This window comes from Aythya fuligula, chromosome 3 (assembly GCF_009819795.1).
Source record: "Aythya fuligula isolate bAytFul2 chromosome 3, bAytFul2.pri, whole genome shotgun sequence".
NCBI lineage: Eukaryota > Metazoa > Chordata > Aves > Anseriformes > Anatidae > Aythya > Aythya fuligula.
The window spans coordinates 96,195,855-96,208,848 of record NC_045561.1 but is presented as its reverse complement, the minus strand read 5'-3'; the positions used below and the strand labels follow the sequence as shown (position 1 = coordinate 96,208,848).

Here is a 12,994-nt window from a genome sequence, read left to right as displayed (position 1 = left end):
AACTACACAATACTCCACATTTATAGTCCCATTCTGTACAGATTTCTCCTCTCCTACTCTCTGTTTCACCTCCTCAACAGAGGACGTGCTTTTGTGTGCACAGTCAATAGAATCAGAAAGTGCCAGAAGAATGGGCAGCTGGGAAAAAAAACAAAGGTGCCTAGGGAGTTTTCAGACCTCCATATGTCGGCAGCCACTACGTAAAGCTTCTCTATTTTGAATTTAATAATCTTCCAGAATGCCAATTTGGATCTTGTTTTGGATTTGGCCCCCAAACTACATTTTCTACAGTTAATTTAAAACTTCACTGAAAATCAATAGGATACTGTTTTTGAGAGTATGACCCGCTGTATATATTTGTGTGTTTGTAGCCTTGTGATTAATATGTTAGAGCAGTGCCTAATTTATCTTTCATCTGAAGGACACTTCATCTTTGATCAGTTTGTTTAGCCTGTAATCTGCTGTACAAGAAAAAAAAAAATCATCACCTTCATCTATACTGTTTGTACCATGCCTCTGGTAAGCCATTTGCTTCAGTGTTTTGTCGCAGACTCTATTTTTTGTACTCCACATAGTAATAAAAATAATGAAAACTTCTCCAGAATTAGGTTTGTAAACTGCAGGTGATGCAGAAGCTTCATGTGTTTTGACACAAGTGATCGCATAATAAATTTGAGAAGGATTTTGGCATATCAAAGCCGAGACATTGTACATAGGATTTGCAGACTAACAACCACTTCCATAGGTGAAAGAATAGTGTTTAGTCTCTAACAAGCATCTTATGCAACATATGTAAATGTGCATACTAGCAACTGCAAATCAATATTAAATATAAATGTCTTGCATTGTTCAGTAGCGTAATAAAAAAAGAAATACAGATGCTAATTCCACCTGTTTTGCAAAGGCTGAAGTACAAAACACCACAAGTTTAAAGGAGGTAACCAAAGTGACCTACAAGCTTATTTTCTGCGTAGTTCTACAGAAACCAAATGAAGAACTGCTGCCTCTTAAGAGGCTGAGAATACCTTATCCAGGCTATGGATTAGATGATGGATACAAATTATTTTCCATGCTAATGAAACTGTGTTATTGTGGGCATGTAATGCAACATTTATAGCAACACAGAAAGCAAAAGACTGAACTATGGAGTATGATTAGATTACAGACTTCAAAAGGGTGTCCAACTGTTTAACTACTTTAACAAGAGATGTCTAAATGCATTTTATTTTCTTTGAACTCAAAAATTAGTATATATGCATATTTAAATCTATTTTAAAATGTATTTTTGTGCTAAATCCCTTTGTCTTCTCATGACGAACCCTAGCAATGAAAATTTTGTCATTGAAATGCTTGTACTTAAATACAATTGCTCGACTCACTAGGGTAGTAACTAAAATTTATCTCAGCAATAAATGAACAATTTACAAGGCAAGAGTACCCTGACAGTTCAAAATATGTAACACAGTTACCATAAAAATTTCTGTAAACAGACAAGTGATCAAATGGAATTACAAGCTGGACATAAGCAGATATTATTGCTTAAATAGATGTCAAATTAAGCACAATGTTATTAGGAGCTATCAAAATTAGAACCACTGATGCTTAAGCTCTTTTTCAGGGGAAGAAAGATATCAACAGATGTGTCAACATTAGAAACAGTAATTTCCAAATAACTATTTTAATTGACTGATTGGTATGAGGTTTTTTATTTTTATTGCCATAACTGACTATTTGTATTGTTAACAGAATGATTTATTCAGGAATGTTTACTCTGTTAAACTGTTGGAGAACAACTGCTGTTAGGTATTATTAAAATAAAGCTGAGCCTGTAAGAATGGCAATACGACTAATCTGACAGTGGTGTTCCTATCATCTCCTACTTCTACTGGTACTTGTTAATATCAGGTAAACAAATTGTATGGTTAGATAAATAAGTTCTTAGTGAAACAAGCTCCAGGTCAATAAAAGCAATGTGTGAGCATCGGATCCAAGTGCTTTCAGAAGTCTAGAGTTTAAGCAAGACTGATTTGCTTCAATATAGATGGCTAGTCTCATTTGAGATGCCTTACCAAGGTAACGGGCACAGGCACAGGACTGAAAGATATGACAAAGGACTTATGACCTTTGACCTTTTGAGTGGCAGATGGACACCAGACAGGGTGTCCATCAGACAGCACCTCAAAGGGAATTAGATACCTGTGACAAAGCAGTTAATCACAACCTATTGCATTCTATGATTTTATAAGGACTGGAGGAAACAGCATGTAGCTGGGACAGGGGAGGGTTAGGCTGGGTGTTAGGAAAAGGTTCTTCACTGAGAGGGTGGTCGGGCACTGCGACAGGCTCCCCAGGGTAGTGGTCACAGCACTGAGCCTGCTGGAGTTCAAGAAGTGTTTGGACAACGCTCTCAGACACATGGTCTGATTTTGGAGTGGTCCTGTGTGGAGCCAGGAGTTGAATTCGATGATCCTTGTGGGTCTCTTCCAACTCATATTCTATGATTTTATGAATCTGTAACCTTATGGTAGGATTCATATAATTGACCCTTAGATGTCTAGAATTTTGAAATTTAATGCGCATTACTGTAACTAGACTTACAGCTGAAGGAAAAAAAATATTAAAAAAAAAAAAAAAAAATTTACCTTAGACACTTAGGACAAAATTAAACCAGGTTAGAAAACTTCTTTCTAATGATAGGATTTTTTTTGCTGCTTGTAATTGTGTTTCTTTGGAAAATGGAAGGCAAGTATCAAATATGTCTATACCCTTCTTGTGTTCACTTTCTGTATCATGACAAGAAAGAGTTGGTTGACATCCCTGGCTTGTAATACATAGTTTAAATGTATTTAACCCCTAGAGTAAAGGTCAATTTTGTACAGTGAACTCCATTTTTTTGTCCTTTTACGCATGATTAAATGGTAATTAAGTTTTAATGAAAAGCATTAGGCTGATTACAATTAACATAATCATTCTTGTCAGTTCATGTCCTCATGTTCTGCATGCTGAGCTGATTGGGCAAGACACGGCACTTTTAATAGTATTCAAATGTTTTATGAGCTTCAGCCATTTACATTTTTCCATTAAAAACACATCTAAGTACATACACAATCAACAGTAAGTAATTCATAGGTGATTGTTTTCTCATCTACCTCAAACTATACTTTAAGAGTGCATCATTTTTTTAGACAGATGCAACAATAGCACTCTTACTGCAAAGTATAGAAAGGAGGTAATCAGCACCTTTGCAGCACTGCAAAACAAATTCTCAACTGGAGGCTAGCAATTCAATGCTTTGATTTTAAACTGTTCATTTGGCCTGATACTCTCAGAGGTATATCCTTCCTGTGATGCTCTAAGTGGATGTTCATTGGCATAGACACTCATTCCAATTGCACAACAGATGAATGCCATTTAACATGCCATACCAAAGTTGCATGTGTCAGAATTCCAGATTCTTGAAGGTTTTCCAAGCCTGTGCAATTCTGCATCTGAAATTTACTTTTAGGTTTGTAATTCATGTTTAAATACAATAGGCTCATTAATAAAAGCATCACCTGAAAATCTATCAAGTGACAGACACAGAGACTCAAAACTTAAGCAGTTACCTTCATAAACTTGTAGTGAAATATCTGCCTCATCTGTTATTACCAGAAGACTTTAAGCAATTTAAGACTTTTTTTATTCATTCAGTCAGAAACTACTAAAGTAGTAAATTTTCAACATTCTTTGCAGATTTGCTGTTCAAACTGACATACAGTTTGAACACATGAATAGTAAAGCATGCAAAGATCCTACATATCCATAGTTTAATCAGTTCAAATCCTTTACAGATCAAGGCCACAGTAGTGTGCTTATTGCCTCAAGGAGACTGAATAAACTAAGTCCTGGTTTTTAGATGAAATAATTTAATATTGACTTTAACATATTCCTTAAATCCTATTTTTCACTCTATACAAACAAAAAAATAAGAAAAACATTCTGCTTGCCAAGCAGGGTGAATGAAACTTTAATATCATTTTCCCTTTACTTGAGCTGAGACTTTCAGTTCTTCACCACTAACTCCAATTAATTCCGGTAAGACATACACTGCAATTGCCAGAATAATCACTGAGTGCATCCATCAGGCATGCTAACATGACAAAATCAGTTCTTCACCCTTAAGGCATTAAATTGTTTCTTATTTACTATAAGTATCATTGAAGGTCAAAGAATACATACTAACTTGTTGGCAAGTTGAACAGCTTAAATATTTTCCTCCTTTCAAAATTTATGCATAAAATTATATATATATATTTTTGATGTAATATGTTTGCTAACTCTAACAGAGAAGAAAGAAAAAAAAATAACTTAATTTCCATAAATATCAAATTTAACTTTTTCAAACAATACGGAAAGCAGCATATTGTGTAGCACACAGGTCAGAAATTTTAGAAACATTTATTCTCTTCTTTTCGTTTATCTTAATACGTATACCTTTAACTAGGTATCTTAGGGTGAAACTGTCTATGGTTTGGAACACAACATTCAGAAAAAATAAAATAAAGTAAACAGGAAAGTTTCAAATGCATTATTAAAAGTCTAGTAAACTCTGGAAGCAAATTTTCTTATGCAGAAATAATGATTGAAAGCTTATTAGTGCCCTTTATTTCTGAAAGACATCACTTACAGAGAAGGTTGAGAAGGTTTTAAATAATACTCCTGCTCACATATGTTTTATTAATTCATACTTTTTTTTATGTTCATGAGCAGATACACCTTACATACTTAGGGATACAATGACTGAGTCAAAGACAACGGTACAGTGGCACAACAGTACAATAGTACGATGGTCTCCTTGCAGTCCTTCCCCTAGTGTTTAACACTTCAGTCACCATATCATGTGACTGAACACACATACTCAGTTTTACAATATTGATCTTATTATACTGCATACAGGGGGGTTGTTACTTTAGCCCTGAAAAATCCGTGTGATCAGTTCCATATAAATTGTTTTTTATATATTTCATTATATTTAGATATATTTAATTATTCAGTGTAACTGTTTACACAAACAGTGGTTAAGGTCATAAAATGATGCATTAGGTGGTGTGAGTGAAAAAAGAAAAATAAACGGAAAAAAATAATCAAAAAATATGAACACTAAATAATGTAAGATATTAATAGGTAACACTGGTGGGAACACTTAAAAGCCCTAAAGGAAACTCATGCATGTACAAACCCATTTTGACTTGTTAGACAACAGTGATTAGATAATACTGGACATGGTTTTGCTATACATAACACGGAATAAGAAAACATATAGACACAAAGCAAGTCCAAAAAATTCACCTTAGTTGTAGTTATCTCCCTAAGTATACAGACTGGAATAATATAATCTTTTGGTAAAGACTGAAGAAGTTGTAAAATGAGAAACAATTCACACATATAAGAACAATATATATAAATATTGCATATAATATTGCATTTGAGATACAAAAATATTTACGTACTTGAAAATTGAATGGAGAAGCCTGATTTGCTGATGAAGAAGTCACTGTCAAACTGTAATGTCAATGAGTTGAAAGTGCTGTGAATATCCTCTGGAAGGGCTGAGCCGCTCCATTCTTTAAGCAATATGCTGCTTTCAATGGGCCCATCCCATACCTTCAAGATGTCATGAGCAACTTCAGTGTCAAAAACAATAAAATGCAGGCTGTAAAGAAAAAGAAAAAGCCCTGTACATTACTGATTAAACACAATTACATAAAACTCCAAGCAATCATTTCCAAACTGTTCTTAGTTTTGAAATGCTGTTTCTGTTTCAGGACTCAAGAAGGCTTGGTTGTCCTGAAGCGTTATCTATTTTTCCTGTTGGGTTAGCTGATCTCATAAGAGAGATACTGTTCAGTCCTTTAAATGCTTTAATTACAAAAAACACCATTATGACTTGTTCTATAAATTAACCTCTTTTTATCATAGATATTTTAAATGTTAAGAACTATAATTTCATCAAAGATTTCCTTAATTTATTCAACTGAGGATACAAAAAACACAGATTGAACTGAACTATATGCAACTGAAAAAAGCAGTAGCTACTAGACATAGCACAGGAAATTCAGTCAGTATGGTATTTGTTTTTCTTTACAAAAAGTAAAAAATGCATCAATCCATCTTTGGCTTATGCCAACATTTGTAAAACATTAAGTTTCTATATTGGAATACTCACATTTTTATTTATCTTCAGATGAAATACTAGATTTAGAAAGGTGTTCAGGAATGCTATGTTATTAGCCAAAACCTGTACATTGACTTCAAGTTCTGACTGTATATTTTTAACTTTGAAGAAATCAAATAGCTAAATATATAAACTCCTTTTTTAAATACTCATGTGTTGATATTTCTTAATTACATTTGCCATTTGTCCACATAAATTAAATACTGAAATAGCTTACTATTTGTTAACTTTTTGCACAAAATAACAAAATAGCTAATGTGCTCAAGTAATACATCTCAGTTATATAACATTAATTATATTAGTATCAAGATTTTTTTTTAATGACAGCAATTAAAATTATATTGAGTAGATTTTTTTTTGTTTTGTTACATTCTTGTTTTAATCGCAACTTTCTGTTAGCAATGGACAAATCAGCTTGAATATTAGAAGAACTGAACATTTCAAAGTTTTGAATGTGTGTTACTACAGGAAATCTGAGCTGAAAGAATCTTTAAATATTCATATTCCTTCCACTTTGACTGATTCAGCTACATGTCAGCTGCAGAGTATGAAAATCTTTCTTATTAATATAAACCGATGAGCAAAAACTGTTTTAAAAGTTCTTATATTACCTTTTCTTATGCCTGAGTTGTTGAATCTTTCCATTAGTTTCCCATAAATTATTACAGAAATAAAAATGTAGATTATTGGCATGTCTATGCAGTTCTTAGCATGTACTTTTATTGTGTTCATTAGTCATTGTTTGTGCTTCCCTTTTGTAATTTTCTTATTTCTTCTGTTTTCTCTTATGCTGTCTAGTCCATATGGAGAAATCTACCAGTCCTTATGTATTAAGCATTCTCTCAGTCCTGTGCAAATTTCTTTTTAAAGCCTTGTTATTTCTCTTAAATTTGATTATTCTCAAAGTCTTCTGAGATGTCTTACTTTATCTGATTATGGGGAAAATATGATACTTGTATACTTCAAAATGTTATAAATGTTAGTAACAATATGATAGAAGAGAGCAGGAATAAAAGAAGAAAACCTGTCAGAGTTGTATACAAAGGGTTTATCGTCTCTTATGCTGCTGTTAATCGACAAATTCTCATCACATCAAAGCATCCATGACAGTCTCCTACTAGATAACCAACAATGTCCAAGATGCCTGATGTCCAAGCACTCCTGGCAGAGACTCAGGCACTTTAGGTTTGCTTGAAGTAATTTATTCAAGAAAGAAACTGTTGAATAATTATATTCTATTTACAACAAATTATTACATTGAATGTGACAGTAAAATATATAAAAAAAATGGCATTACAATGACTCAGGGGAAGAATTTTGAAACCACAGCTGACAGCTTGGCATTTTAGCTTGTTTACAGTTAGAAAAAGGCATAGCAGTGCAACACAGGTGATTTATAGACTGTACTATCTATTGGAATTCACAGTTAAAAATTAGATGCCTAGGTGTCCCTTGTAAAACTTAGTTACTCAGGTTCCCTAGAGGTGTGGTGTTCATAAATGCCAGCATGACAAGCATTGACTTTATTACTATAACGAGGAATTAATAAACGAAACAAACAAACAAACAAAAAAAGTAAAAGAGTGTGAATATATAAGGCATAGAATATAATTTACAAAATACTAAAGTCAACTATACATGTAAATACTGAAATTAAGCATGTACCTTATTGTCTTTCCTGGATCTGCTTCAATAATCCAAGTGCAATGAAGGTTATTGTCATACGGTGCTGGGTAACCTGGGGACAAAATGCGCCCCGATGTAGCAGCATGAATTCGGCCACCACACTCAGCTACAAAATAAATAAGGATTGCTTTATTTTTAAGAAGACCATAATACTTGCATGTCCTTTTTTTTTTCTTTTTTTTTTTTTTCTTTTTTCCTCTGTTTCATATCTCTGTTTCTTCTAACAAGGTCACAGGTAACATAATATCTCTGAAGTAACATTAGAAACCGGTACATATGCATACAAACCAGGATATGTACAGAAGTTAAAAATGCATATATAATAATCTCTTTCTTGACTTGCAATAAAGTAATAAATCGTACTTAAGTGATTATGATGTTTTACATACAAGTGTATATCAATATAAACTGAGCCTACAAAAGCACAATTTTAGCATCAGCAAGACAGCAAAAAAGCAGTGTTAGGAGGTCTCAAAAACATCTCATTGAACATGTTTGTCTTCCCTAGGTAACACTGAACACTGAAACTCAGACTTTACACACTTTCAAATTGTAATTAAAATCACTTTCTCACTTGTTCTAATATCAAAATGCATTCGGTTTAATGGTTTGAACTTATTTTTATGTATCTTTAAATGTAATTAAATAAGAAAGCAGTTAGGTATTGCCTTGCAATTTCCTTAAGTATTAAAAAATTTAAATGCTGTATGCCCATAGGTGAGACAGTAAGTCAGACAATTATAATTTGAAAGTATGAACTGTCTGGTTTTAACCATTTCTACTATCACTACTGTCTTAACTTTTTGGAGTGACCTATTGCATCACAAAGAATCCAGAATCAAATGATGCTTACTTTGCTTGTTTAGAGAATCATGCCATTATCTGGCCAGTATGAAGTTGTGCCCTAATGGAAATGGAACTCTGTGTAACAGTCAGGTGCCATTGAATGAAAAATCAATCAGTAACTCCACAGTTAAATAAGGTCCCTGAAGTCCAACCTCAGCTACCCTAACAGCTTTGCTTCACAAGTAATGGCACTAAAAAACACTGACGGAAACTGTTCAAGCACAGCTGTCTATCACAGTGTAATACAAAGATGATGGAACAAACATGGCAGCAGAACCAAATAATTTATTAGCAACAACTCCTAACAAGATACATGCCACTAAGTCATTGCTGACAACCATATTGTTATACAAACGGAAAAGAACTGCCGAGGAAACAAGTTGAGTGATTTACTTAGCTATCCTGCTGTTTTGGTCACTCAGATCACTACATATTATTTATGAAACCACAGCAGAAAGCTATTTCTTCAAATATCTGTTCTCTAAGTTTTCAGGTAATTTCAATTATACAAGTTGCAATAATTACCATGACAGATAACTGCATATAAAGAAATTACTGATACACTATTGTATTTACCAAAGACCTCAAAATATCTCAGTGAAACCAAACTTATTTAAACTCAAACTAATTGACATATTTGTTTTAAAATTCTAAGACTTTTTCAGAAACAGAATACATGTTGTGAACTTCAGGAGGATATGTTATGTTCACAGTGAAAAAAAAAAAAAAATTCAAACATGATTCTGACAAAAAAAAAATCCAAAATGATAGTTTCCAATATGCAGAATTAGGCATACTGTAAGATCACCATCTTAAAGAATATGCTATATAAAATAATTATAAATGATAGAATTGAACTATCAATCAAAAAAGACCTATAATTGTCCAAAGATGGAATTACGGGAATTCATTTTGTTTCTTTGATGTGGCTTAGAAAATGAAAATGAATGCCAAGATCAATAGAGCTATGTATCATTGAAGATTACTAGGTGTAGAATATGCTGAATATATGCATTTAAAGACATATATTAAAGACATGATTGTAAAGACAATGATGAATGTAAAAGTCACTGAAGACAGAAGCAGGTATCAAATGTTGATACAAGATACAGCAAGCAAAAAAGAATAGATCTGTCTAACAGGAAGACATTAAGAAAGTGTGTCTAGGTAAGAAAGCAATCTTTGAAAGTTCATGACAACTCAAGGAAAAGGATGAAATGGAAGCCTGTCAAATCAGAGAAGGAAAAGAGAACAATTAGCATGGGATTAAACTACAAAAAGAAAACATCACATATGTAAACCTTATTAAGTAAATATAAATAAAGAGAATGAAATAATCTGAAGAAGCCTAGCTGAATTTTTAGGAATCTTCATGATAATTTTTCCTTTTCGCAGAACAGTAGAAAAAAAAATATGTAACAATTCAATGCAGTTAACAGACTGGTTTAGAAAGATACATTCTTAGAAGACTTTCAGAGAGAATTCAGAGACAATGGTCAACATTTGACTTCTTAGGGAGCTAATTAACATGTTTCAGAGGTGTTTTATTGATTGAGAAACAGGAAGAGTGAGTCTATGCAAAACTCTTGAAATCCCCTTGTTTGACTTTAAAGAAAGGAAAAATAACAAATAGATATAAAGAGAGAAAGCTATGTAGGAAGATAGCATTGTGGTTGAATGAAAGAAAGAACAAACTCTAACCCCAGATACTAAATGAAAAGTGATTACTCTATTGATAACAGGACATAATTCCACTTAGATTTGAAGTGAGATCCTCAAGAAATAGAAGGTTTTCATATAAGTAATTCCAAAAGCTCAGCAACAAAATACAGAAAACAAATCTAGTAATGCAAGGTACAAAGTCAAAGTATAATAAAAAACAAAGATAGGATAGCAATAGTAAGTGGAATATAGAAGCTTAAAAGCATCCTGTTATCAAGAAAAGTGGAAATAAAGGTAAAGATATAGGAGTGCAGAGAGCATTTCATTGCAGTAATGCAGTAAAATAAATAAATTCTCAGCATAAAAAAAACACACGTATTGGTCAAAAAGATTTTGGAAAAGGGGTGTGAAAGGTGTTCTACCAGAGAAAATATGGGAATCTTCTAGATTCACTTGATCCTAGGTTCTCCCATCTTCCTCTTTGTCCAGGTCAGATTGGAATATACACATTTTTTATTGTTCTTTTGTTTAGAAATATTTTATGCTTGAGATATCAACACCCCAAATATAGATCATCATACTAAGAAGTGTATGATTGAACTGATTTAAATTCTTACCTGTTGGTGAAAACAGACAGAAGATTACAGAAAATTACCTTAGAGTCATTATTTCATTTAAATTAAATGGGGAGATAGACAAAGGTAGTACTAATTAAGGCTCTTCTCTAAAAAAGGGCAAATTTAGATGAGAAGGAAGCTAACCGATTGACCTGAAAAGCTTGAGAAATTGAATACATAAAAAATCTGGAATGTCTTTTGATCAAAACTGGAAAGAGTTACTTTGACCTGTCATATACATATATGTATTGTCATGCATATATTCTCATATATATGAGAAGCTTTATATATACGAGCATATATATAAACAGTTCTAGAACCATTTGGAAAAAAATAACATCTCTACTAAGACAGCAGAAATGCTGTTCACTGATGTTTTTTTGGCACTTATCCTCTGGGTAAGCTGAACTTTTGAAAGGAAAGGAGCTTTCTCCTTTTCAGACTGCAGGTCTGTGAATGTGTTCAGCATGAGGTAGCTCCTGGAATGGAGACTGTGGCATCCAATACAGGAGAGAGACAACAATCAAGGATTCTGCAGGTCAGCTAAGTTCACTGTAAGTAGTCAGTAGCCTACCTACAGCAGGCAGCAGATACAAAAGTTAAACGTTAGTAGGCAAAGAAAGAAAGAAAAGCTTTCTGAAGCTTTTACATATGGGAACTCCATATGAAACTTGTTGAACTCAGAAGTCACTGTTTTTTGTGACCTGGACTGGAATCCCAAACCAGATGATACAAACTGCCTAGGGAAGGTACAATAGGCAACAGCTATACTGATCAGATATTTTGTGCATCTCACTTAGTACTTATCCGTTTAACGTTTATGATGGTTATAATGAAACACAGCTTTGAGACTTGAAGACACATGATCTTTAAATGGAAATTCTACCTCAAGGCTGAATATCCTACCATAGCAACAATGTATCAGGACCAAACAGATAAATAATCCACCAGTGTAGGATGACATTAGCTTCACAGGAATGAGATTCTGAAACAATTTCTGATGTAAAAAAAAATAAATAAATAAATAAATAAAAAGGTAAGAAAAATTAATTTGTTTTAGGACATGGCTTGCTTAGCTTGTGAAATATTTAGATAATGCCACTGGCTATGACAAGATATCAGACTCGATGACACACAATATAATCAGAACCAAAGCTTTTATCAAAAACTGCCCTATTGACAGAAGTGCTGCCCAGCAATTTTCTAGATTTTACTAGCTAGCCATCTAATTCAGAGCCAGAAAAGTCATAATTGGATGGTCACAGTAAATGGTTTCTTATATACAGTTATACCATTATCATATAAAGTACAGGAAGAGTTTGTTGTTTTTTTTTCCCTGAAACTACAGCAGAAATCTTTCACTGTCACAATCCATATTACCTATGCAAGCAGGCAAAGGTTTGTCCCAAACTCTCCGATCTCCACTTAAGCAGGTCATAAGACCACTTCCATGCATTGTATAGCCAGGATTACAGCTATATAAAATGACAGTGTCTATGAAATGTCCTTCATCTCGGATCTTGTAGCCATAATTTGGTATGCCAGGATCTTCACACTTCACTAGATCAAAACCTGAAAACAGAAGTGGGAAGGGAAAAGAAGAAATAAAGACACATAGATATCAAATATAAAACAAAGTATAATGCCAGTGAACTTTTTTCTAGTCTTGATGCAAATAATATTCTCATAATTCACTTAGATTAGATGCACCCACAGTGAACAAAGATAAATTATATACAAACTGGGGAAATCAGAAAATTGAAATACCAGTAAATAATTATTGATATGATATTGATTGCAGCATTATTTTATTGAAGAAACAGTATTATTTGCACTGTCCTAAAAGAGATTGGTGAGAAATTAATTATTTTGTATCACTTTATTCTTGAAATTTTATTTATTTGCTTTTTATTCAGAGGAAAGGAAGCAGTATTGACCCTGTATTTGGTACTGAGTAGAAGATTCTCCT

The 12,994-nt window shown here is 33.2% G+C and overlaps 1 protein-coding gene across 4 annotated transcripts in view; it reads right to left on the bottom strand.

Moving 5' to 3' along the window:
* Nucleotides 1–12,994, bottom strand: part of CSMD1 (CUB and Sushi multiple domains 1) — a 1,186,669-nt gene that overhangs the window by 213,772 nt on the left and 959,903 nt on the right. For all 4 annotated transcript variants that reach the window (XM_032184761.1, XM_032184762.1, XM_032184764.1 and 1 more), the window contains exons 24-26: nucleotides 12,406–12,597; nucleotides 7,880–8,006; nucleotides 5,490–5,692 (exon numbers count right to left, since the gene is read on the bottom strand). In XM_032184761.1, coding sequence (XP_032040652.1) covers nucleotides 5,490–5,692; nucleotides 7,880–8,006; nucleotides 12,406–12,597 — 522 coding nt within the window. The remainder of the gene's footprint in view (nucleotides 1–5,489; nucleotides 5,693–7,879; nucleotides 8,007–12,405; nucleotides 12,598–12,994) is intronic.